The sequence below is a fragment of the Lemur catta genome, chromosome 17 (genome assembly GCF_020740605.2).
Source record: "Lemur catta isolate mLemCat1 chromosome 17, mLemCat1.pri, whole genome shotgun sequence".
NCBI lineage: Eukaryota > Metazoa > Chordata > Mammalia > Primates > Lemuridae > Lemur > Lemur catta.
This window is the reverse complement of record NC_059144.1, coordinates 22,961,833-22,988,767: the sequence shown is the minus strand read 5'-3', so window position 1 is coordinate 22,988,767 and position 26,935 is coordinate 22,961,833. Positions and strand designations below refer to the sequence as shown.

Genomic DNA, 26,935 nt, shown 5'->3' with positions numbered 1-26,935 from the left:
GTCTTCCCTCCTGGGCTCCTGCCAGGAACCCTCTCTCTTCCTCATGATCCTGGGAATACATTAACGAGTGACTAAAGATTGGAACTTCAGGGTCCCACCCATAGGGTCTGGGTCTAGGAAGATCTTTATTATAGCCCAGTTACCTCCCGTGCTTCAATCCACCTTAAGTGGGCTGACCTAGATTATAGCCCCCCCCCCCTCTATGCACAAAGCAAGGAATCACTGAATCAGCAATGCAGTTTTATTTAAAGTAGAGTTGGGGAAAGGCTATGCCCCTCCACTCCCTCTCCCACCACTTGGTCCTGTCCCAAGTCAGGCACTGGAACTCGCTGAAAAGGCTGATGAGAAGGTGACAGGAGTGGGGCAGGGTTTATGGACCTTTACCTCAGAGCAGCTTCCCTTCAGCTATACCCACATCCCAAGGATTTGGGGGCCTCTAGATCTCATCTAAGGGAAATAGAGCTTTTCTCGTCCTCAGATGAAATGCTGGGGGAAGGTTCCAGCATTTACCCTTCCCTGAGGGCAGCCCCTGGAGAGGAATAGGAGAGGAATGACAAGTACAGGGAATAGGAGGTCTCTTGAGTAAAGTCCAAGCCGGCCTGATTGTGCCTTCACACAGGGTATGGGTTGTCCAGGACTGCCACTCCTGCTGCTACACCACCATCTGCATGCTCGATGGCTTTGGTTCGAAGTAGATGCCCCACATGCTTGTTCATCACAAGTGTCTTTCCCTGCCTATAGAAATGTGGGCAGGAGACAGACAACATCACCTGGAGTCAGCCCAAACCCAGGACCTTCCCTGGTCTCAGCCAAGCAGTACATGGGTAACTGACTACATCCAAGAAATTGCTAGGACTTTAGAGTCTCTCTTCCTCCCTGGACTCTTTCTAGTCCTGGCTTGTCAGGCCATATTTTCTCAGTCCCCTTGGTACTACCCAGAATTTCCTTTGTAGTTCCAAAGCACTTCTCATCTGGGCTTCATTTGATAGCCCTCTGAGGTGGGCAGGTCTTAGGTCCTTGACTTCATTTAATAGTAAGAAAACAGGTAACAAACCTAGGGATTGGTAGAGCTGAGACTGAAGCCCAGGATTCCAGATTCTGTCCAGTGTTCCCTCTAGGCTCGCTTGGCTGGCACTCTTATAGGGAGGTAGTGGAAGGAGCTCCTCCTGACTGGCTCACCTGACATAGACCCCAAAGATGCCCAGCTCTGAGACGCACTGGACCACTCGGGCAGGGCTACCAGGCCGCAGCAGGCAATTCCCAAAAGGTTCAGGTTCGATCTTCTCCATGAGGATGTAGGAGGCTCTCTCCTCACTGTCCTTCAGCTGCTCCAGGGCCTGCACCATATTCTCTCCATACAGGTTGTTACCTGCAATTAAACTGGCCAGTCACCCTGGACCCTCTGCTCACTTCCTCTACCCTATGCCCTCACTTCTGGGGCCATGTGGGCGAGTCAGCAGCCTCAGTTCCTGGAACCAGCTCAGTGAAGCCCAGGGCACATCTGACTCCCAAGGAGGGAAGGTCACCTTGAGAGGAGAACCCTTATTCATGCAAGTGAACACACCTTCCACCACACTGTCCTGCCCTGCTTCTCCTCCTTTTTGTCTATAGCTATTCCTACTCAGCCTCTAGTACTGGCTCTTTCTCTTCTTAAATGTTGGGGTTCCCTGGGAATTGGTCCTCCACCCTTGCTCTCTCCTCCATGTATCTTTTTTTCAGGGAGATCGCTTCCATTCTCAAGGCTCTATCTATACTCTATAAATTATTAGCTCTGAAATCTTTAACTTATGCTCCCTGCTCTAGACATCACAGGAATGTCCCATGAGCCCCCCAAACAAACTCAACATGTCCAAACAAAACTTATTACTTCTGCCTGAACCTGCCCCTCCTAGATCTTCCTACTCTCAATCAGGCAAAAGCCATCCCTGAATCATTCTTAACTCCTCCCTCTCTATTACCTTTGGCACTAACTTGGACATGTCTCTCCAGTCTGTGCTCCCAATTTATAGCCCTAGACCAGGCCTCTACATCGCTATTCTGGATGACTGTGCCAGCCTCCTCCATGGTCTCTCTGCCACCAATGTCTCCCTTCATTCCAGGACATCTTCTACAATGACTGAAACATTGTAAGTTTTGCAAGTTCCTACCACTGCTAACAACTTGAATTCTGGATGAATCATGTGTCCCTTCTCTGCTTAAAACTCTCTAATGGCTTCCCACTACTCTTAGGATAAAATTCAATTTTTTTAACATATATTCATTGCCCTTTATAATCAGGTCCCAAACCATCTTTTCCAGACCAAATCCCTGCCTCCTGCCATCTCCCTCTCTAGCCTCACCAGTTTCTCATTAATCTCCAAACATAGCATGCTTTCATGGCCCAGTGCCTTTGCTTAAGGTTGTTCCTTCTGTATGGAATGCTCTTCTCCTTTTCCACCTGGGAAACTCCTACAAACCCTTTAAGTCCAAGTTAAAAAATCATCTCCTTTGAGTCTGTGAAGCAGACATAATCTCTGCCCTCAAGGAGTTTCAAACTAGGCAGAAAGACAGATACATATTCTCTCCAACCTCCTGATATGCCCTCACCCTGCTTCCCAACAATTTACCCACAGGCACCTCAGACTGTCTAAACTTATCCAAACCCTTCAGTGCTAGTTAATCAGATTTCTCTGTGCTCCACAGCACTTGGTCACAGAGTCTCGGGGGATACTGTCCAAGGCGGGACCTGTACCAGTTCCCCTAGTACCCCCATGCCTGGGACTGTGCCCATAGCAAATGGGGTAAGCACCGGTGATAGCCTATTAACCCCTTTCATTGAGCAGCCCTGCAGAGGGAGATCCACCTACCTCCACCCTCTCTCTGGGGCTTTAACACAAACTGGCTAGGGGCAGCAAGGGCCTCAGTGATGGCCTGGTCCCCCTCTTCACCCTGGCAGGAGGCAGAAAGCAGTTACCAGCAGTTTCAAGGCTAAAGAGGCAAGGATTGAGGTCCTGTTGGTTGTGCAGAGCGGCATCAGAGGAAGAGCAGGAAGGGGAACAGCTGTAAGTTCCTTTAGGCTAATGCTACTATCTGTATGTGACCCCCAGCAAACCCCCTGCAGTAGCAAATGCAATGAGAACAGGCCTTTCTCTGGCAACAGCTCAGGGCTTTGCAGCAGGTGGCCTTTAAAGTGGGTACAGATATTCTTCAATTCTTGCTGTCTGCCTTAGTCCCTTCCCCTGGTTGCCACCTTCATCTCTACCTTTGCTGAGGAAGCTTATAATGGGTTCCAGCCTCTGTCCTCCCATCATGAGGCTGCCCCCCTCCCCAGGGCTCTAGGGGTTCTTCAGAGCAAAACCAACCCAAGTCACAAATGCCAGCCACAGTGCCAGCTCTAACCTCCCCAACACATTGAGCTCCAGGTCTCTGTCACCTAGGAGGCCTGTGGTAGGAGAAATGGGCTGCCCACGTACCATGTCCAGTGAGTAGAGGCCAGCAAAGGTGGCACGGAGGCGGGCCACAGCCTCAGGCTGGCCAGGGAGCAACACCTCTAGCATGCCCACCCTGCTCAGCTCCTGCTGCACCTTCTTAGTCCCAGCCAGCTGAGTGGCAATGTCCGGGCACTTGACAGCACGTGACCTCTCCAGCAGCAGGCGTGCTTCCCAGTTCTGTGGAGGGAAGAAGGCAAAAGGAATTCTATTTTATTTCACTTCAGTTGACCTTTACCAAACATCCATCAGGTGCCAGGTACCATGTTTTATATCTTCACATTCCTTATCACCCAGGATCACTGCAACATCCTTGTGAGGCAGGTGTGACCTCTCGCAATCTCTGGGATTCTTGCCTTTGGAAGGCTCACAGTCTAGTGCAATGATACATAACTATAACTAAAAGGGACAATGATAAAAGGTATAAGGGTGTAGAAAAATTGATGAGTATGTTTGTTTATGAGCTCAGCTTCCTACTGCATTCCAAATAAAATCCTAACTCCTTACCACAGCCTACAAGACCCTGCAGGATCTGGCTCTTGTCCACCTTTTGAACCTTGTACCATGCCATCCCTCTCCCTCTCCCCCACCCCCACCACTCCCACATTCTAGCCACACACCTATCATTCCTCAAATCACAAACCTCATTCCCTCCTCGGGGCCTTTATTCCTTTTCCCTCAGCCTGAAATTCCCTTCCTTTTGGATTTTTCCATGTATAGTTGGATCCTTCTGATCCTTAAGTCTTACCTCAAAATCACCTTTTCAGGGAAGCCTTCCTTAACCACCCTATTTAACATGGGTTTCCCATAATTCTCTTTTTACCCTGTTGTTTCATTCAAAGCAGTTACCCAAAACTAAAAACAAAACAACCCTCCCCTCAAAACACTTCTCTATTTTTGTTTACTTTCTAATTCCCATATCCACGACCAGACTGTGAGCTCCATAAGGATAGGACTCTTGTTGTTTGCCTTGTTTTCTGTTGCATCCTCAGTGTCTAACACAAAATATTTGTTATTATTGCTGAATGAGGGGAAATTTGAGTGGAGTCCTAAAGGACAGGTAGAGTTTGACAGGTGAGACGCAGTGGAGAAGGGGCACTCAGGCTAATATAGTAAGAGCAAAGGCCTGCATGTAGGTGATCACAGGATGAATGGTCTGTTGTGCCAGGAGTAGAGGGTATAAGAGGCAGGGAAACAGCAGAGGATCATGCCTCACAGCTATGGTTCCCATTCTCAGGCAACAGGGAGACAGTCTGTTCTTGGTTCCAGATCACAGCAAACTGCCCATAGCAAGATCAAGGCTATGGCCTGAGGAGCAACCCACCTACCCAATGCTGTCCTTTAATACAATCGGTTCATCTGCAGAACCTTTACCTGATCTTCACCAATAACCCCAGCCACCTACTAGTGGCTACTAGTCTGGTGTTCCAGGCAGGGTCACAGGTACCCAGAATATCAAAGATAAACCCAGGGACATACCCCATTATATTAGAAGCAGGGAAAGCAAAACCCAAAGATGAGCAAGGACTTTCCCAGGGTCACCTAGCAAGTCACTAAGCCTTGCAGATCTGTCTCCATGTCTAAACCTGGTCTGAACTTCTCAGTTTCCTGAAAATGTCTACCTCCTTATATGCTACTTTTCCTTACTTGTTTGCTCAGCCTATTCACCCTTTAAGTTTTCTTTGTCCTGTCTTGAAATCTGGATTCATTTTCCCAATAGACAGTTTCTTCTTCTCTAGTCAACAAGTTCCCACCACTGCTATAGAGGAAAGGGCCTTCTATAGAGCTGTGACTTCTGTAGAGCTCCCCCCCAGAAAGCTGCTCAATGCTAGGGGGAATCCTAGATGAATTATGGACTTGGAAGGAGCTCCCTCAGTTCCTCCCTCAGACCCAGAGATGGTCAGGAACCTGCCTATGGTCACACAGAGGCAGAGTCAGGTTCATGACCCCAAGGTCACTGCCCATGGTATTTCCTAACTTATTTCCTCCTTTACCTTTTCCCAACTGAAAGCAGAGCTTAGCCTCCCCATGGTGTGGATGTTAGGAGCAGGAGAGAAGAAGAGCATACTGGGAATACCATCAGCCTGAGAGTCAGAAAGCCTGGGAACTTCCTGTGAGACCTTAGACAAGCCTCCACATCTTTCCAAACCTTAGTTTTTCCATCTGTGTAATGGGTATAATTATATGTCTTATAGAGTGGTTGTAAGGGTTAAATGAAATATTGGATGGGGAAAGTAATTTTGAAACTACATGGAAGGATAGCAAGATGAGGTGATATGACTCATTAACATGAATGAGCAGATGATAAAAACTTTCTGATTCAGATAAAAAAGAGATAAGAGTTGGCAGAAACACTCAGTAGTATGCTGGAATTGGCTTGCATCAACTAGCAAGGCTGATTGTGTCCATCTCTTCACAACTCTATGTTCAGAGACATTAAGAGGGGTAGCTGGGAACTGGCCATGTGGGAGTGTTTACACCATAGAAATCAGCAAGTGCTGCAAGCTAGGGCTCTTTCCCCTTAGAAAGATGGTTAAATATTTACCAGCATATCTCTGGAAACAGTGTGAGTGGCTGAAGCACTATGGATTCCTAAGGATTCAGATTCTTGAAGACAATGTGTTTATAGAGTGAGAGGTAGCAAAAGCTTACAGGAGGATAGGAGGTTCCAGCAGCAAGTTCCCTGAGGAAGAACTGAAGCTAGGACTCAAGAGAAAAACCCAGGTTGTTGTGACGCCTGAGTTGGGTCTCTGTGGAGTTCTGGTGGGTCCCAGGAGGCAAAGAATGCTCTAACAGAAAATACCAACCTGTAGACTGTACTGACTCGGCATGTAGCCATCCCGGAAGTAAACCACAGCAACTTCCTGGCCCTCCCTAGAATACAGGATGGAGAAAGCTGCTGTGTTAAATTATAAATTATATATGTTCACTGTTTTAATCTATTTCAGGGTACATCAAAATGAATTTGGCTTTTTTGAAAGTCAGTCCACAGGAGAAGCCTGATCAGGGGTTCACTGGAACCAGTGAAAGTAGATACCCCACTACCAATATTTCCACTAAAAACACAGAGGTGTGCAGTAAGGAATACTTTAGAATATTCCAGATGTAGAGTCATTCAGGAAGGCCAGATGGGAAACAAGAAGGTAACCAGAATCAAATTAGGTAAATTCAAAAAATGTGGGCTTGAAATTACTAAGCAACAGAATCACATTGCCATGCTTAGCAAAACACACTTGTATTTCCACTGCTTAAAGTAGTTGAAACCTGGCTAAGATTTTTTAAAATGGCAAAGGAGAAGGTAGAAATGCAAAGGAGATGCGAAATTATGAGTCTAGTTAAGACACAGACTGTCTTTTTAAATTTCTTTCCCTTTTCTTTGACCTATTTGATATTACCTGGTGTATTTGGAAAGTAAATTAACTACTTTGTTTTCTTGTGATAAAAGCACATTTTGAAAAATAGTAAGTGGTATTGTGAAATTCAATGGAGGGTCTTAATTTTAATAATCACAAAGTTCTAGGTCTAAATATGTGTGCTGCAATGCTACCCAAACATGTGGCACTTAAAGCTACCTGGTGGTAGCCCCTGGAGGGAAGGGGAGGGCCTGGCTTGGAACAGGCCTAAGCTCAGAGAGTAGCATCCAGATCAATCACAGAATGAGCCGGCTGCTCCTCTTCCTCTCTTACTGCCTGGCTCAACTGCTCAGGCCTGACTTGGTCTGCCACTAAGAGGGGCAAGAAAACTTCTGGGAGCTTAGGGGCATATGAAAACCAAGGTCATCTTTAAGGTGGCCTTTATCTGTCAACAACTCTGATAAAATCCTTTAGAAGCAGAGCTTGGCTGGCCTTCTCCAAAATTTCCTCAGAGGATGAGATATTTCAGAAATGAGAAAAGGAAGCAATCATCACATCTCCCAGAAGAAAGGATCCTTTGGGAGAAGAGGGTGGCAGGATGAGTTTCATAAACCAGCCTTCTTTTGGGTCCTTGGGAATGCTTCTTACACAAACAGCCTTCGGTCTTGGTCCAGAGACCCCTTTTCAGAGATATCTTCAAATCTTCGCCGGATCACGTGGATGTTCCTGGGAAAGATGGGCAGAGGGAGTAGATGCTATGTTCTGAGCGACCCTCTCCAATCCTGGGGCCACACCTGGAGGTCCCTCTTCCTTTACTTACTTGCCCAGTAGCTCATTCTCTATGGCACGCTGGTCAAATATATTCCTTTCCTTCTCTTGAGCAATCAGTAGCACCAGAGCACTGGGGAAAGAGCACAGGTGGCCCAAGGCTGTTACAGAATTTGTCCTTCCTTATGCCACCCCTTTCAGGAATCAGAATAAGAATACAGCTTCCCTGAAAGAGCAGATGTTCCCTCAACTTGGGATTGCCTAAGGTTTAGATACCTGAGGCTATAACACATCTCCTGAAAATTGAAAACTTGAAAAAATAGAGATGTCTCTGCCTCTTCTCCAGTGGGAACGTGAACTATTATAATGATGTCAATTTTCTGTGCAAATTAAAGTTTAGATTTAAAACCATCTCAAAACCCCAAGAGGACTTTTTCTTAGAACTCAGTATAATTATTCTAAAATCTTTCTGGAAGAATAAACAGCTGGGAGTACTGAAGAATATTTTGTAAAGAACAATGCAGGGGGTCGGGGGCTAATGGCTCTATTACTAGATTGTAAAGGATATAATAAAAGAGTGTGGATTGTGCAGGAAACACTGGATCGGCTAAATGGAACCCTACAGAAACCTATAGGGCCAACTATAAATAAGGCATTATCTCCTGGGGCCTCCCAACATTTCTGTGATATATACAGGGTCACATTTGGTCTCACAGTTTTAATAGGATCACGGGGGCTTACCTGGCCTCTTCTCTGTTAATCCATGTGTTTTTCTTAAAGAAGCAAGGGCTTCAGGACTCAGGGAAAAGCTTATGCCAGAGAACTGTCTGTTTGGTTGCCAGCTAAGATATTTTCATTTGTCAAAGAAAGATCCAGTCCCCCAGCAGACTCTTAGGGCAAACTCCATTTTTGCTATCGCTGTGCTGCTTTCTGCCTGTGGCTTCTTCTTTTTTTTTTTTTTGAGACAGAGTCTCACTGTGTTGCCCAAGGCTAGAGTGCCGTGGCATCAGCCTAGCTCACAGCAACCTCAAACTCCTGGGCTCAAGCAATCCTCCTGCCTCAGCCTCCCAAGTAGCTGGGACTACAGGCATGTGCCACCATGCCCAGCTAATTTTTTCTGTATATATATCTATATGTATATGTATATATATATTTTAGTTGTCCATATAATTCCTTTCTATTTTTAGTAGAGATGAGGTCTCACTCTTGCTCAGGCTGGTCTCGAACTCCTGAGCTCAAACAATCCAGCTACCTCGGCCTCCCACAGTGCAGGGACTACAGGCATGAGCCACCTCGCCTGGCCTGCCTGTGGCTTCTTGCTGAGACCCTTAGAAGCCCAAACTTTGGCTTAGGATTCTAAGTGTATTCCTGATCTCCTATACTTGGCCTTTGTCTGTTTGTCTCTGGTTCTCCTTACCTTAGCTGAACCTCTTGGACTAAACTGTTTGCCTGACTCCTTTCCATTTAGCCAAAATACAGGTCCTAGTAAGCCCTCTCTGGCAGCCTGCTTGAAATCTCATGAGGTCAGGTATGACATTAAGCTGAGTCTGATTTTGAGTTGGGTGTCTGAGAGACAAGCGAGAAGTGGTGCTCTCACAAGTCATCTTGACCTGAGAGTTTGCTGAGGGCCAATGGCCTTGCTCTTCACTTTGTAGCCAAACTGCTTTGCTCATGAGCAGGTGTGTGTGTGGGAGAGTGGCACCTGGCCCAGGTTGGCCCATCTCCAAGAAGAGGCGGAAGAGGAAGGCTGGAGGCTGGAGGTTAAAGTGGAACTGCATGTCCTTGCCAATTAAGTCAGCCTGCCATCTGCCAAACAATTGGAGCCAAACCTAAAAAACATATTCTACCTACTCCTGCCTTCAGTTCTGAGCAGTCTGCTGGGAGTAAGACTAGGAAAATTGTCAGCTAAGGAAAGTGAACTGGCAACAGCATGCTGGCTGGGAGTGAGGACCTTTGAGTCCTAGTCCTGGCTCTGCCAATGACTTGTAGTGTGTGCTTGGGCAGTTAAGTTTCTTTCCTTGGGTCCTGATTTTCTCATCTATAAAATAAGGGTATTAAAAAGATCATAGTTCCTAAACTTTATCACCAAGAATTCCCTTTTCTTATTTTCTACTCATTCTAACTAACCACAGGCCCTATGTTTTAAAAACATTTGCTTAAATTGAAATCATAATTCATTTTCTAGACTTTCTTTTAAACAAATCTTAAAAATCATGAGATAATTGATAAAAATCTGCTTTACACATGCAGTTTTTCAGACTATACTATCGGAACATATCCCTTAGAGGCAGAACAGAGTAGTACAGAGAACACAGGCTTTAGAGGCAGATGAATTCTAAACTTACTAGTTATGTAACTTTGGGCAAGTTATTCAACCTCTCTGAGCCTCAGTTTACTCTTTTATAAAATAAAACTAGTACTTGTTAAATGGTAAATGGTAGCTATTATTATTATTATTGAAAGTACTGGCTGGGCGTGGTGGCTCACACTGGGTCATGTGCTGGGTCAGCAGAAGAGCCTATCTAACTCTCACAATGGGGGAAGCCAGTTCTAGCCCAGGTTCCACACAGCTCCTGCCTTCCAGTGCCTAATTCTGGGCACACGAGTATTTTCCCTCCATGTTATTCACAGGCTGGCAGGTGAAACCCTCTGCAGCTTTGTCTGTCAGCAGTTCCCCAGCTGACCCATCCCCTGGCTTCACTCTCTTAAAATACAACCTAGCCAAGAGTTCTACTTAAAAGCATATTTGTCTGATGACTTCTAAATGCTCAGAGTCTGAGGTTTCTTAGGTCTTAGTGAGGCTTAGCAAGCCCAAAGAGGCTCTCCTGGAGACAATAGCATGATTAAGAATGCAGGTTTTAGAGAAACATGGACTCTGGGCTCTGTCACCAACTCACTGGTTGACCTTTAACTTCTCTTCTCAGAACCTCAGTGTCCTCATCTGTAAAATGAGGGAAGTGAATAGTACCTATTTCAGAGTTTATTATGAGGATTCAATGAGATCCTGTTTGTAAAGAGCTTAGCCCAAGGTGTGACACTAGTAAGTGCTTATTAAGGGCTATTAATGCTCTATCAACATTGCAATAACTGTTAATACTAACAGTGGCCCCTTGATTATCTAGAAGTCACTTACCTAATATCTTTACATATCTGGAACATGGTTAAGAAATAGGAAGGAAGCAAAAAATGTCTCTAAGCAGTTAAAATGGACACCTTAAAATTCCTAAGTCAAAGCTTATGCACTTACTCATCAAAGAGGCCCTCACACTCTTTAGACATGATCATAAAAATCTGCATCATTTGCTTTCCCAAACCGCAGCAAATCAGAAGGAGGTATGGGAATGGGAGTGGAGAATTCCAAATTCAAACACACTGAGAGCAGTAAAAAGTAAGACCTGATAACTGGGAAGCAGGCAGGAAAGCTATGAAGAAAATGAATGAGAACTTAAAGCCCAGTAGTCAGAGTCGTTAGTGTAGGCAAACAGCCTCTGTAACCCAGGTAGCACTGCTGCATTACAGCAAGACGCAATTGCTGTCAGTCATAATGATGACCTACAGTCAACAAGAAAAGGTTATAGTCAGCATCTCTTATTTAAGAAGGAAGCCCAAAACTCTATTAGAATAATTTTGGTACTTAAAGTTATAAGTTTCTATTCCTAGAAAAATCCCCTTATTCCCTAATGATGTCAGGCAAAGAAGAAGTTGCTGCACCCATGAATGCTGAATCTAAAGCAGGATACTATTGCCACTTTTTCACACCCTTACTTGGCTGAGGCGTAGAGCTCCCAGGCTTTGGCAATTCCCATGGCCAGTCCCTTGCTGGGATTATTGGAGAGGATCTTGGCAGCTTCTTTGGTCTTCCTCAGTACGTTGAGAACATGTCTGTTGGAAGAGAGACAGCTGTTCAATAATTGGATGGACCTAGAAGACCCCCCTCTGCCCATGACCTCACGGATACTTATAGGAACATTACTCTGAGGATCAGCTAAGCACTAAAAACCATCTTACCATCACACTCCTGGAAGATCCACTTCAGACTGGAATATGCTGGGCTGCCCTAAGTCTGGCCTCTGGTATACATGCCCAAAGGAGCCCTGAAACCCTGTATCTCCAGCCCACCCCATCCTAGCCTCCCACTGAGCTGGAGCCCCTACCCTCGGACCCCAGGTGCTGTCTGGAATCCTGCTGCAGACCATCTGGAATCATTGCAACCTGGAGTATCACTGCTGTCTAGAAGTGGATGCTACTAGGGCCCAGCCCTCAGATGGAAGCCCTTGCATTCCTCTGTCTGCCTTGGATTCTGACCTCCTTTCAGGCCCTCAAACATGTCAAGTTCTTTCTCACCCCAGGGCTCTTAGAGATACTGTTCTCTCTGCTTGGAACACCAACTTGAACAATGAAGGGACAGGACTAGATGAGTCATGAGGTCCCCTTTTCTCTCTGACATATCAAGGATCTGATTATAAGTACAAACTTGCTATGGGTGGAAACATATGACCCAGAGCCCAAGAAGGCAGTCATAGTTGGAAATCCCTGGCCCAGTGAGTGATTGTAGACCCATCAGGCTGTCACCCCACAGGTATGCCTGGGGCTGCCCAAGGGACCCACCGATGCACGGCTGGGGTCCGGGAGGCCAGGCCCCCAAAGCTGGCAGAGATGGTGTTGATTTCAATCTGTTTCAGGGCTGGGGAGCCATCTGCGCTGCGCTGGAACATGTAGTCTGAGCGGTTCAGGCCCAGGAACACAGTCTGTGGGGAAAACTGAAGGCTGAGGCCGTCTGCCCAAGGGATGACTCTGAGGGCCTAGCCACAGAGCAGACAGGTACCATGAACTCTATGTAGAGATTAGAGGCACCAGCTACCACACCCAGACCCAGTGGGATCATTCTTCTGGTCATCCCAGGATTGGTCACTGGGTTGTACAAATCCACTGGGGACCAGTGAGAGGCAGATTCTAAGCTCAGGGCCTGGGCCAAATTCTTCTGGTAAAAAAAAAAAAAAATGACAAACACACAAACAAAAGAAATGGGAGGTGCAGGTTTCAGGCTGGGCAGGGGCTGGGAATGGTTACCTGGGCAATGCCCTCTTTCAGGACTTGCTTGTGGATATCAAAGAGACGAGCAGTAAAGTCATCCCTTTTGATGGTGCTAGAGGAGAAAACAGAGAACATTTTCCAGGCTTCATGGGACCTTAAAGTCAAGGAGTCCCACGCCCATTCACTGACTCGTGAATCCTCTTTGGATCTACTAGCCAAAATTTGAAAATCCACCCCAATCTGGTAGAGAATAGTGATTAAGAATCTAGCTCTAGAGCCAGATGACCTTGGTTCAAATCCCAGCTCTACCACTTACTACAAGGCAACCTCAGGGAATCATTTCACCCTTCTGTGTCTCAGTTTGCTCATCTGTAAAATGAAGAGGAAAATAATTAGGTTTATATCATAGAGTTGTGGTGAAGAGTAAATGAGGTATTACATTCAAAGCATTGAACATAGTATCTGGTCCCAAGAAGAACTAAAAAATGACATGTGCTGTAACTTTTCTATACTTGGATAGTTCTGATGGTTGGTAAGCTTTCTGGTTGACCTAACACTAACTCTCCATAGCTTCTCTTACAATCTGGGACCTCCCAGGACAAGTCTTCCCCTCCTCCTCCTCTATGAGAGCCCTCAGAGATTAGAAGACAGCAGGCTGGGCATAGTGGCTCACGCCTGTAATCCTAGCACTCTGGGAGGCCAACGTGGGTGGATTGCTTGAGGTCAGAAGTTTGAGAGCAGCCTGAGCAAGTGCCAGACCCTGTCTCTACTAAAAATAGAAAAAAAGAGCCAGGTGTGGTGGCACGCACCTGTAGTCCCAGCTACTGGGGAGGTTGAGGTAGGAGGATTGCTTGAGCCCAGGAGTTTGACGATGCAGTGAGCTATGATGATGCCACTGCACTCTAGCTGAGGCAACAGAGAGAGACTCTATCTCCAAAACAAAACAAAAAAAAAAAGCTTGAGAGATTAGAAGACAGCAGTTATGACCTGTGCACCAATTAGATTTTTCTAACCTGAGCTAAATAAACTGTTTTTTTTTTCCTTCAACTAGTCCTCACATGATGTGATTTCCTCAGGGAAGCCTTCATTGTCTAGGTCAGATACCCCTGCTGTGTGCTCTTACAGCTGTGGACCTCTCTTTTATAGCACTGATTGCCATTGCAATTTTCCATTTTATTTATGTGATGATTAGTGTCATCTCTCCTGTTTGACTATAAACCACAGGAGGGTGGGGCTGTGTCTGTAGCTGGCTCATCATCATAGCCTAGTGTGCTGCTGTGACATGTGACATGTGACATGTGGTAGGGGCCCATCCATTATGGTCTTCTGGAGACTCAGGAAGAGGCACAGAGAGAAGGAATCCACAGGCAATTAACACCATACTTGTTGCCTCTCAAGATTCAGGGCCTATGAAAATGCTGTGAGAAGACTGTGGCTTAAACCCCCCCCCTCCCCCAAAAAAGAAAAGATTCAGGGCCCATTCTGCACACCTGCTCAAGCCTGGCTTTCAGGCTCACCTTGATACAGGGACTCTGCAGACCAGTGTGGGGAGCCAAGCAGCTCATGTCTGCCCTGAAGTTCCTCTGCTCCCTAGCCAGCTCTCTCCCAAGGGTGAGGTCTCTCATGCCAGCCTTTGGTGAAGAGGAATCCCCAGCTGAGTTTCAGCCTTCAGGGAAGTTGGGACACATTTTCCTTTTTCTGAAGAGGTGTTCCCCTTCATGTGCTCTGGGGCTCTTTTCCCTTAACAGTTAGGGTGTGTGTGTGTGAGAGAGAGAGAGAGAAAGAGAGAGAGGAGAGAGGAACAGGGAAAGCAGGGGTTGCACAGATGGGCTCTCACATAATTGCATCATTAGGGTAAAGGTCATAAGCCAGGCCACTCATATTTCTCACACTCGCAGGTACAAAGCTGGGCCCATTCTGAGAAAGATCTCAGGGGAGTGGTAGTTAGATTCACACATTCATGACTCATCGGGTTTTTAGCTGCAAGTCAATAATTTCCAAACTTCTTACTATTATGATCCCTTCTCATATTCACCCTCACACCAAGGTGCACTTTTAAAAAGATTTTGTCTCTAACAAAATCATCTAGTTTTCTCTTGAAAAATTAGTCAAAGGCACACAGGTCGAGTATCCCTTATCTGAAATGTCTGGGACCAGAAGTATTTTGGATTTTGTAATATTTGCAAATACATAATGAGATATCTTGGAGATGGGACCGAAATCTAAACACGAAATTCATTTATGTTTCATATATACCTTATATACATAGTCTGAAGATAATTTTACACAAAATTTTTAATAATTTTGTGCATGAAACAAAGTTTTGACTATTTTCACTATGACCTGTCACATGATGTCAGGTGTGGAATTTTCCACTTGGGACAGCATGTTGGTGCTCAAAAAATTTCAGATTTTGGATTTTTGGTTTAGGGATGCTCAACATATATATATATTTAATTATAAACTAAAGAATTGGTGTGGCCCAGTCTGCACCCCATCCCACCCAAAGATGAGAGGCCTGAGGTGACAAGAAAAGGTCACTGCTTAGGAGAAATGGACATGTGAATTTAAACCAAATAATCTTCCCTATTCTCTGTTTTCCTCCAAAACTAGCCTGACTTTCTCTAATTACAAATGGAAATATCAATCTTCAAAGGAAGAGGTCACATCTCACAGAATGTTAACAATGAAAGGGACCTTAGATTTAAGCCAACCTCTCCATTTTTCAGGTGAAGAAACTGAGGCCCAGAGAAGGAAAGGGACTTGCTTGAGGCCATGTAAATAAGTGGTAGAGCCAGGATTAGAAGCCAGCTTTCCTGACTCATACTACGTTTTCTTTCTTCTGTCCTGCACCCCACCTAGTCAGCTGACATGGCAACATCTCATGGCTCCCCAATCTTCCCATCCCTTGGTTCTAGCAACTGCTGGCTCCCCATGCTTCACCGCCTGGTACCTGGAGAGAGTTTGCTCCAGGAAGGCAGCGTTCTGGCTGACAGCATCCACTAGCAGGTTGAAGTCCATCTGCACAGCATAGGCTTGCTCTAGCAGGGCACTGGGGACCACTGAGGGGAAGAGCGTGAATGGGGCATAGCTCACCACCTGATCAAGGAGAGAGAATAGGGCAGGGGTAGAACACCTGTGAATGGGTTGTCTTCCTGCAAACATAACCCCATGAAAGTCTGGCCTAAATTTATTGAGGACACACCACAGATTAGTGGTTACCTGGGGAGGGGTGGGAAGGGAAGAAAGCGTACAAAGAGAGCTTTCAGATTCTATGATATTTTATATTTGCAATTAAAAAAATGAGAAGCCACTGGGCATGGTGGCTCAGGCTTGTAATCCCAGCATTTTGGGAGGCCAAGGTGGGAGGATCAATTACGGCCAGGAGTTCAAGACCAGCCTGGGCAACATAGCAAGATGTTGTCTCTTAAAAAAAAAATTGGCTGGGGCCGGGCGCGGTGGCTGATGCCTGTAATCCTAGCACTTTGGGAAGCCGAGGCAGGCAGATCGTTTGAGCTCAGGAGTTCGAGACCAGCCTGAGCAAGAGCGAGACCCCGTCTCTACTAAAAAAACAGAAAGAAATTAGCTGGACAACTAAAAATATATATATATATAAAAAATTAGCCGGGCATGGTGGCATATGCCTGTAGTCCCAGCTACTCGGGAGGCTGAGGCAGTAGGATTGCTTGTGTCCAGGAGTCTGAGGTTGCTGTGAGCTAGGCTGATGCCACGGCAAAAAAAAAAAAAATTTTGGCTGGGTATGGTAGTGTGCACTTGTAGTTCTAGCTGCTTGGGAGGCTGAGGGGGGAAGATCCCTTGAGCCCAGGAGTTTGAGGTTGCATTGAGCTATGATCATGCTACTGCACTCTAGCCTGGGTGACAGAGCAAGGCCCTGTCTCTAAAAAAAGAAAAGCCACAAAACATGATTGAACACATACTATGTACAGCACACTATTTTAAATACTTTACATGGATTCATCATTTAATCCTGTGAGGAAGATAATATTATTATCCATACTTAACAGATAAGGGACCTAAGATAGGTCTAAAATTATATTCAGCTGGTAAGTGATACTGGGATTTGAACCAGGATGGTTACTAAACAACACACACACACCAGCTCCTAAATGGTTAATGTTCAAGCCCAAGTCCCTCCATGTGTCAGGAGCTCACACACCAGTCCCTCTGCCTTTTGACTGGGTAGAGAGAGAGTCCTGCTGGTACGGCCACAGCAGAAATGAACTATGGCCTCCTGAGTAGAAGCCAGGAGTGGTCCCCTCCCCGCCGTTAGAGATGGTGACTCAGGTTAATAGGCCTAGAGTTCAGCTAAATTGTCGGTTCTTTGGATTTTAACACAAATCCAAGAAAACCAAATACCATCTAGGACACTGTTTTTAGAGGGGGAAATACATTCTGAGATTCCCAAGAAAAAGTGACTTAGAACATGGGTAAGAGATGATAAGATGACCTAGTGACTTGTATTCTGAAGCATTCCTGAGTTTAACTGTTGAGTTAAAATCAGTTTGCCATTTTGATAGTATGAGTTTATGGTGTTAGAACTTGGCATTTATATATTTATTTAAAAAATATTATTATTTTGAATAGATAACACAAACACATGAAACAAAATTCAAAAGAGACATAGAATGCATAGTGAGAAGTATGTTTCACTCCCATTCTGGCTCCAGTCACCCAGTTCTCCTCCCCAGAGGCAAATGGTGGACTAGTGTCTCACACATCCTTCCAGATATCTTTATACTGATACATATGTATACATATATAGTTTCTCTTTTTTTACACACACAGCATATTGTACATTGTTCTGTCCCTAGCTTTTGAAATATTTTCTTATATGTTCAAATGAAACACTCTCATTCTTTTTTTTTGAGACAGAATCTTGCTCTGTCACTCAGGATAGAGTGCAGTAGCATCATCATAGCTCACTGCAACCTCAAACTCTGGGCTCAAGCAATCCTCCTGCCTCAGTCTCGCTAGTACCTGGGACTATAGGTGTGTGCCACCACGCCTAGCTAATTTTTGTATTTTTAGTAGAGATAGGGTCTCCCTCTTGCTCAGGCTGGTCTTGAACTCCAGACCTAAAGTGATCCTCCCACCTTGGCTTTCCAGAGTGCTAGGATTACAGGCATGAGCCACTGCCCCTGGCTACTCTCATTCTTTTTAATGGCTGTATAGTATTTCACCTTTTGGCTATACCATAATTTATTGAATCTAGCCTTTTATTGATAAATATTTAAGTTCCCCCCCCAATTACCATCAATGCTTCAATGGGTATCCCAGAACATACATTCTATTATAGGTATTTTGTATGTGAGAAAGTCTATAAATTCTAAATTTCTAAAAGCAAAAATGAAGCCAGGCGTGATGGCTCATACCTAGCACTTTGGAAGGCTAAGGCAGGAGGATCCCTTGAACCCAGGAGTTCAAGACCAGCCTGGGCAACATAGTGAGATCCTGTTTCTAAGAAAAGTTTTAGAAAATTAGCTGAGCATGGTGGTATGTGCCTATAGTCCCAGCTACTTGGGAGGCTGAGCTGGGAGCATTACTTGAGTTCAGGAGTTCAAGGTTACAGTGAGCTATGACAGCACCACTGCATTCCAGCCTGGGCAACAGAATGAGACCCCCATCTCTAAAAAAAATTTAAAAAAATAAAAAATTTTTAAAAAGTGAAAATGTCAGGTAATTAGGGTAAATCCATTTTAAATTTTGGTAGATAACTCCCAAATTACCCTCCTCAACATCTTTTTTTTTTTTTTTTAAGAGATGAGGTCTCACTATGATGTTGCTCAGGCTAGAGTACAGTGGCTATTCACAGGCGTGATCATTGTGCACTACAGCCTTGACCTCCTGGGTTCAACTGATCCTCCTGCCTCAGCCTCCTGAGTAGCTGGGACTAGAGGCATGCCACCAAACCCAGCCTCAGTATGTATTTTAAGATAAAACTGAGGAAAGGTATTTGTGAGAATAAGGTTAATTCAGACTGAAGCCTTTATGAGTTAGAATAGGAATTATTACAGATTATGTAAGGGGCGATCTAATACCCTAAGTACATGTGTGAAGACTACAGGGGCGTTTCCTTGGCTTGTAAACTCAGAACTCTGCCTCCCCCAACAAGTCTCATCTGGCCTGAAAGACTCTCAAAAGAGGTTTTCTGCTAAGATTTCCCTCTGCCTCTGTCTTCGGGACTTATTATGCCCTCCTGGATTTAGGATCAATAGTATATAGCTGTCTTCTGCTGTTCATAGGCTCAAGGCTGAAACACTTTTGATAGAGACATGAACAGAGAATAATATTATTCTACTATTTAAAACTATAGTATATGCATGACAATAAAATTCTGCTTTGTAGTCAGGGAAACAACAGGGAGTGATAGGAATTGTGGCAAATAGAACAACTTGCATCTTATCTAAGGAGGGCAGCCAGTACTCTGCTCTAGCCAATTGTTGCCATGCAGGAAAGTGGGCCAGAATTGACAGATGATCTACTTTTTCAATATAAGTTGGGTTACTAGATTTTTTTTTTAATTTCATAATTTTTTTACCTGTTGGCTCTGACTTTTTAAAAATATTCTGATTAAAAAACTGTTAACAATGCTTGCCTCTGGGGAGGGAAACAGTGGCTGGAGGAAGACTTACCTTATCTGGAATAACTCTTTGAATTCTGTACCCTATTCAAATGTATTTGAATTCAAATGTGTTTGAATGTATTAACTATTGTTAAAAATACATTAACTCCCTAAACATTGTAGGAGCCAAATATTCAGCCTGTGTATGGCTGGCTTGCAGCCCAAATCTACAGTGTAAAGTTCACACTCTTCCTCTGCCCATATCTAAAAAGACTCTTGGCTGTCTGACTTTGGCCTCCCTTCTTTCCCACTATATCCACTTATGAGCCCTGCATTTCAGCCACATTCCCTTCAACATTTTTTGCCTTTTCCTACTTTTGTGCCCCTGCTATGCTGTTCTTTCCCCCCATTTGTATTCTGAGGTCTAGTTCAAATAGAACCCCTCATCTCAATCCTCTAATCATAATGAATTATTCCTTCTCCCAAGTGTTCTATACAGTATCTTGGGAAAGGCAATAAAGCATGATGTTCAGAGCATAGACTCTGGAGCCAAACTCATTTGGTTTAAATTGTGGCTCTGCCAATTATTCCACCATTTAAATGACCTCAGGCAAGTGACTTAACCTCTCTGGGTCTTGGTTTCCTTGTCTCTGTTGTGGTGAGGATTAAATGAGTCTGTGACTCCAAAGTTTTTAGAATGACGCCCAGCAAGGAGTAAATACTCAGTAAATGACAGCTAATATTGTGCAGCAGATTGCCTACGTTTCCTCGTAGAACTGACATTATTTTGTCCTTTGGTACATTCTCCATCTAGACCCATGAGCTCCAGGATAGGGCCTCTGGCTGACTCACCTCTTTGTCCTCACTGCCTAGAATGGTCCAGCATAGAGGAGGCACCTGGTAAAGACTGGGAATGAAATCATACACACACATGCATGTACACGTCCTGTCTTTTGTTCTGGATTCGAAATCTCATTGAGGAGTGTGCCTTTTCTGGGCTCCATTAACTCCCAGAAAGACCGTATTGGACCTTCACACACCACTTACTGATTAGCAGAAGAAATAAACATTTGGAAGGGAATATGCTTTATTTCAGATTCATACAAGCAGTTCACAAAATCTAGGTTCACAACCTAAGCAATTCTATTCCCCAAGCCAGAGGTAGACCTTCCACAGCATCAGCCTACCTTAGATGATAGCCATTCTCATTTATCTGGGCCTCAGCAAACATTTACTGAGCCTGGACTATATACCAGGCTCGTACTAGGTTCTGGGCACATGGAGACAAAAAAAGAATGTGGTAGGGTAAAAAAAGATATTGGCAGGCCAGGCACGGTGGCGCATGCCTGTAATCCTAGCACTCTCGGAGGCCGAGATGGGTGGATGGTTTGAGCTCAGGAGCTCAAGGCCAGCCTGAGCAAGAGCGAGACCCCGTCTCTACTAAAAATGGAAAGAAATTATATGGACAACTAAAAAAATATATGGAAAAAACTAGCTGGGCATGGTGGTGCATGCCTGTATTCCCAGCTACTTGGGCAGCTGAGGCAGGAGGATTGCTTGAGCCCAGGAGTTTGAGGTTGCTGTGAGCTAGGCTGACACCACAGCACTCTAGCCTGGGCAACAGGAGAGTCAGACTCTGTCTCAAAAAAAAAAAAAAGATATTGGCAGCTCTTTAGTCACCTGTATGAATAGTCTTAAGGTATACTGTTAAGTTAAAAGAAAAGAAAAAGAATAAAGCACAAGGTACAGAAGTGTTTGCCTAGAATGTTTCTTTGTGTAAAAAAGTGAGAAAAGGAATACATTTACTTGTTACTTGTTAATATTTAATTATTAATATGAATAAACTACCTGAAAGGATAAACAAGAACACTATACACAGGCTGCCTTCATGGCAGTAGAACTGGGTAGCAAGAGAATGAGGAAGGGAGGATTGAACTGTAAACTTTGAATTTGAACTATGAAAATGTCTTACCTAGTCACAAAATAAAAAAGTTTTTTTTTAAAGGATGAGATTTTAAAAAGATGTGGTTTGGACTCAGCAGTTCTACTTTTATGTATCAAGCCTAGAGAAACACTCACAGAGATGCCCAAATAGGCATATATGTGGATGTTTCCTATAGTGCTATTTATAGTCATAAAAACATTAGCAATCAACTAAATAGCCATCAGTAGAGAAAAGATAAACTGTGATATATCCACACCTGGAATACTATGCATCAGAATGAAGCTGACCTTAATGGAAGGCATTAGAAAGAGTTCTAAGACAGACTGTTAAATGAAAAACAAAAACACATCATAGAATAATATATACAATCCAATTAAAAAAAAACTATGTATTTCTATAGGCACATATCTATGTATATAAATGCACAGAGAAAGACCTGAAAGCACATATCACAAACCAGTTGTACAGAAGATAGTGTGATGAGGGGGTCTTAGATAATAGCTTATGGGGCAAAGTGCTTTAGGTGAATTATCTTCTAATTCTCTTACCAACCGAATGAGGTAGGTCCTATTATTATCCTTTTTTATATTTGAAGAAACTGCTGAGAAGGGTTAAGTAACTTGCCTAAGTCACACTTCAAATCCCACATTTAAATGTGATTATGTTAGCATGCTGCTTTTTACTTTATATTTCTAGAGATCAATTTTAGTTATTGAGAATAATAATACAAAGGAGATGTGGTCTCTCATGTAAAGGAGCTGCCCGTAGCCTGGCAGGGGCCAGACAGTAGGCAGTGGGATCCAGAGCAGTGTGGTCAATGCTGTGGGGAGGGGCAGGGGGCTTACATCTGAGGAGCTGGGCTCCTGTGAGGTCCTCAGCAACACTCCCTCAGCCAGGGCCCGGTCCACAGCCTGCCGTGCCAGCTCCTCCAGCTGCTGTTCATCCTGCAAGAAGCTCTCCCAGCTGGTGGCCATCCCAACACCTGTAATAGATGGAGAGAGGAAAGCTTGGTGACAGATGCCCTGGGGCCCCACAGCTACTGAAAGTGGCTGGTGACCCTTCCAACACCGCAGGACTCTGACCTCTGTTGGAAAGGACAGTGTGGTATAGGGGAGTGAACACTGGCTGGTTCCAGCTTTTAACAACTTCCATGTGCGCAAAACAGAAAGCTTGACAAAGCATTTCCATTGCCACTCTCTCTTTTGATTCCTAATACAATGGCATTACTCTCACAGTATGGAAGCATAGGCTCAGAGATGTGAAATGACTTTCCCTAGGTAATGACTGATAAAGCCTGGACTTGAATTCATGTCTCTGGGCTCCTAGCCCAATACTCTTTATTAGAGAAACTGGCACTAACATCAGATGTGATTGGGGTAAGTTCTTTCCCCTTCCACAGCTACAGATTCCCTGCCTGTAAAACAAGGGGGATGGGGTAGATCAATGATTTCCAAACCTGGCTGAACATTCTGGGGAGCATGGGAAAGAATACAGATTTCTTAGCCCCACCAAAGAGATTCTGACTCAAGAAGTCTGAAGGGAGGTAGGAGGGGTTGAAGCTCTGTATTTTTAACAACATTTCCTGGGATAGGAACCACTATAGTAGATTATTAATTTCCCGTTTAGCTCTAACAATTCACGTCAGCAAATTTCAAATAAATCACATGGGAAGTGGGGGGAAATACCATGGAGTACCATGAAATGCAGATGAGTATCATACTAGCCAGAAGCAGGAAATGATTACACTCTGTGTATAGACAGCTATCACCACAGCACCAAAAGACAGAAAATATTTTTGACAAATCACATTAGCAGGATGGAAATAACTGACACCCAAGTGTCCAGTGTAATAGCAGGAAGAGTCTGAATGGTTGCCCAGCGACACATAGACGTGTACCAACTCACACCTTAATGTTCATTCATTTTGCAGCAGGCCTCAGGGGTTTAAGACCTGGATAAAAATCTGGAAACACCAACCATTAATTTTATTCTGCCCTGTTGTAATTTAATTTTAAGAACATGGCTGCCCAACTCAGTGGTCCTCAGGAAGAGAGTTAGACAATGATAGGTAACCTCCATCACATTCAGCTCAGTCCCTCTCTTGGCATGACAGAACAGGTGCTAAAACAATTATGAAAGTCTGCCAGCCTCAGCACAATGTTTTGAAAGAATGATCTCAGGAGGGTCCTGACAATATCCCTGTTGACTGAGAGATAGATGAGTGTAGTCTTCTTAGTTCTGGAGTTAGACCTGGGTTTGAGTCCATAATGATACTACTTCCCTTTTAAGTAAGGTTGCCATGTGGACATTAAATGAGAAAAATCTGTGTGAAATTTCTCAGCAGTGTTCGGAACTCTATAAAGGGACCTTTTTTTAGCTGTACTCACTTTATGGGTGAAGAAGACTTGTCAGAGGTCACACGGCAGCCTGGTGGCACAGCCTGGTGGCACAGCCTGGACAAGAACCCATTACTTGGATATTAGAGCAATGAAACCCTCCATTAGCCCCCATCTCTTCACAACTCTGAAACTACAACATCTGTCTGCTGCTGGGCTTTTGTTTAGTTGGTAAACATTGATTTGCATCTAATGCCAGGTCCTAGTATAGGGAGAAGGATAAGACATAAAAAATAATCACTATTAAAAATGCTAACTGAGCCCTTCGCTTTTCTTATTCTACAGACTCAGCCCTTTTTGTGGCTTTATTTCTGTTTTGCTGATGATGCTCAAATCTATATATTCACAGCAGTACTTTCCTACCTTCAGACTAGAATATCCAACTGGTTCCTGGGAGTCTCCACACAACCAGAGTAGAATTTGTTTTCTCCCCACAAACTGGCTTCTCCTCTGATGAACCCCACCTAGGTACCCAAGCCTTGTATGTAGTACTTCTTTCCTACATTCCATTCCCCCCAAATCCTGTGAATTCTGCTGCCTAACTATACAGTACTTTGAATTCCTTGATTTTTCTCCATCTCCACTGTTAGCTGCCTAGCCCGTGTCACCATCATCTCTTCCTTGGGCACTAAGATTCAGAGAGAAGTATCTTCAGTGACCAGAATACACCAGCCTCTCTTCCCCTTCCAGGCCTTGGCACGTGCTGTTTTCTCTTTGGAACACTCCCCACCACTCCTGATCAGCGTTCACGATTTAGTTTTGGAAGCTGCCCTTGTTCCTCTCCGTCCAGGGCTTCTCCAGCCCATTACTTATCCCTGCCTGTACCGTAGGAATCGTGTTCGTCTTGATCACTTCTCTACCTATTACTGGCGCCTGGTATTCAATGAATGCTAAATGAAGGAACGATGAATGAATCACAGAGGAAAGCCTTGAAACGCCCACAGGAAACCCGGTCGGACTTTATCTTCAGGGCCAGGCCAGTGCCTGCATGCAGCCCGAGGCAGTGACACGGTCGCAAGCCCAGGCCTGCCCCGCTTCACCGGCCCCCTCGCTCCCACCCTGGACAAAGTTTGGTCCTAAAAGCTCCCAGTTGTTGTTGCTTTAACTCTGGTTCTACCCTCACTGGCACGGTGTCCCCAGTGCCGGCCCGATCTAGAGCTAAGAGACCTGGAAACTCGTATCAACACGCGCCAGCCCAACCCCCTCACTGGACACCAGTTTCCCGGTGCGTGCGACAGGTTTGAGCCACAAGATCTCCCGGCCTCCGGAGTTCTAATCGCTCGCCAGACCCCTCCCTCACGTCTTTCCTCCCAAGGAATCGTGACCCATGCCGGCCGCCGTTGCCGCGCCCCAACCTACTCGTCCGTCGTCCAGCAGCGCACCACACTCAGGCCCCTCGCGCCGTTAGCCGTGCTCAGGGGGCGGGGTCTTGACGTGACTCAGTGCGCCTGCGCGGACCGCCCCGCAATGCTTAAAGAGCGGGGCGGGGGAGGAGATCTGTGCCTGTGGAGCTGGACGGTGGCCGAGAAAGGGCAGTCTGTGTAAGGGCGGCCTTGGCGTGGGGGTTCGTGGGCTGCACCCAGGCGGACCGGACCTTGGGAAGGAGGGGAGCGGTGGGGAGCTACGGGTATGCATAACTTGTAGAGCGTCAGAGCTGGCGACGTCCAGTGAAAGAGATGCTGAAACTGATGCTCAGAATGGGAGTCACTACCTCAGGGACACACAGTTGATGGGGGTCGGGGGGGATAGTAATAGAGGCCCCAGAGAGGGTTAGGGTCCCATAGCACGGTAGCGGCGGAGCCAGTATTGGAACTTAGGTTTGTTTCCCAGCCCAACCAGGTCCCAGAAATACCCGCCTGACTTTTTCTTAGCTGGAACAGCAGCAGGGGAAGCCTTAGGAAGGGAAAACATTTTTATTTTTCCAGGAATTTTGGGGGTGACCCAGTGTTTCTCAAAATCTCCAATACCACTTACTTCAGGATCTGGGGCAGTTTTTAAAATGTGCATATTCATGATCCCTACTCCCACCTCACCACTTGGCAGCCCCCAGTGCCTTAACTGTTTCTTTCTGGGTTGTGATAGGATTGTTCACAATTTGAAGCACCTGATATGAATTTTAGTTAAATGGAACCCATCAGTTTAGGTCCTAGGGAATTAACCATGAATAAGACGCAGCCCTGGCTTGCAATCTGATTAAAAAGGCAGGGAGCAAACAGTGTTTTCCTGGAGGAATCAGGAGAGGCTTTGGGGGCCTTGAAAGATGGATAGGAATGGATAGGCAGTGAAGGAGGTAGGGGTTGAGGTGGGATGCTGGGATGGAAAGAGTGTTCCAGGTAGCAGGAACCAAAGCAGTAAAGACTATAATTTTGAAAGCTGCTTGGCTTGTTTTAGAGACAATGAGGAGTTTGGTGTAGTAGATAATGAGGAAGGCCCTGAATGTTGGAGCAAGATGTTGGTGCTCAGTCTTAGAGAGGTAGGCTTGGATGCCAGGTCCGATAGGCAATGGGGAGCTATATAAGGGCTTTAAGCAGGGGAGAGACCTGGTCAGTTTTGTGTGTTAGGCACTGGTTATAATGTGGCAAATGATTTGGAAACAGAGAAACTAGGTCCAAAGCGAGAGCTCTGAGAGAGTTAAGGTATGAGATGATGAGGCCTGAGCTGGGGCAGTGGCTGTGGAGATGGAGTTAAGAGGACAGATTAAAGAGATTTAGGAGAGGGAACTACGACTGATTATAAATCAGTGGCCCAGCCAGGGACCAAGATCCTTCCAACTCTTTAAATGAAGCATGTACATTGTCTGACTACAGGACAGGCTGAGCCCTCCAATCTTGTATGTGGGGAGGTGATGGCTGGTAGGTGGTCTGGTTATTGCCAGAACAGTGTTTCCTGATTTCCTTTTCGTTGTTTGCTTTTGTACCTGAGGAGGATATGAAGCAGCTGCTACTACAGTGTTTCCTGATGTCCTTTTCGTTGTTTGCTTTTGTACCTGAGGAGGATATGAAGCAGCTGCTACTATCCTAGGCCCCACGTGGCAGGAAAAGGCTATTGTGTTAACCAGGAAGAAGCTATTTCTAGTGTGGCGTGAAATTAAAAATTAAAAAAAAAACATGACACAGGGTTCTCTGTGCAGGTTCCCTTCATCCAAGACGAGTATCAGGTGTCTATTGGTGAGATTTGGGGAGGATCCCAGACTTTAACAGTCCTTTGGTTGAATCCTCTCACATTGTGGCAGGTAAGGTGTCTTTATTCCAATTTTGGGAATAAAGGTGTGGCAGCTGAACCTCAGAAGCTATGTGACCTGTTCAAGGTGACCCAGTTTGTGGTGTGACTGGGAGTGAAGAGCTCTTGGACAAGGGGTCTTTCCAGCAAGGCTTTGCCCTTCCTGCTCC

At 45.2% G+C, this 26,935-nt stretch overlaps 1 protein-coding gene across 3 annotated transcripts; it reads right to left on the bottom strand.

The window, feature by feature from the left end:
* Window positions 1-223: 223 nt before the first annotated feature.
* GSS (glutathione synthetase) lies at window positions 224-24,981 on the bottom strand. 3 transcript variants are annotated; one of them, XM_045528756.1, is made up of 14 exons: window positions 24,906-24,981; window positions 23,538-23,603; window positions 21,996-22,132; window positions 15,576-15,721; window positions 12,659-12,734; window positions 12,197-12,390; window positions 11,354-11,470; window positions 7,641-7,721; window positions 7,469-7,546; window positions 6,275-6,341; window positions 3,453-3,647; window positions 2,847-2,928; window positions 1,180-1,369; window positions 224-735 (listed from the first exon to the last, which is right to left on the bottom strand). In XM_045528756.1, the coding sequence occupies exons 3-14, from the start codon at window positions 22,122-22,124 to the stop codon at window positions 612-614; spliced, it is 1,479 nt and encodes a 492-aa protein (XP_045384712.1). In that variant the 5' UTR covers window positions 22,125-22,132; window positions 23,538-23,603; window positions 24,906-24,981; the 3' UTR covers window positions 224-611. The 3 variants fall into 3 exon arrangements, with proteins under 3 accessions (XP_045384712.1, XP_045384714.1, XP_045384713.1); XM_045528758.1 differs by having other exon boundaries at window positions 12,197-12,336; XM_045528757.1 differs by lacking the exon at window positions 23,538-23,603.
* Between the last annotated feature and the right edge of the window lie 1,954 nt (window positions 24,982-26,935).

Excerpts from the sequence above, each read along its gene's own strand:
- GSS (XM_045528756.1), bottom strand. The coding sequence starts at position 22,124 with ATGGCCACCAGCTGGGAGAGCTTCTTGCAGGATGAACAGCAGCTGGAG. Across the intron at positions 7,722-11,353 it reads GAGCTCTACGCCTCAGCCAA|TGCTCTGGTGCTACTGATTG; the intron begins GTAAGGGTGTGA and ends CTCTTTCCCCAG. Across the intron at positions 3,648-6,274 it reads CGAGTCAGTACAGTCTACAG|AACTGGGAAGCACGCCTGCT; the intron begins GTTGGTATTTTC and ends TTCCCTCCACAG.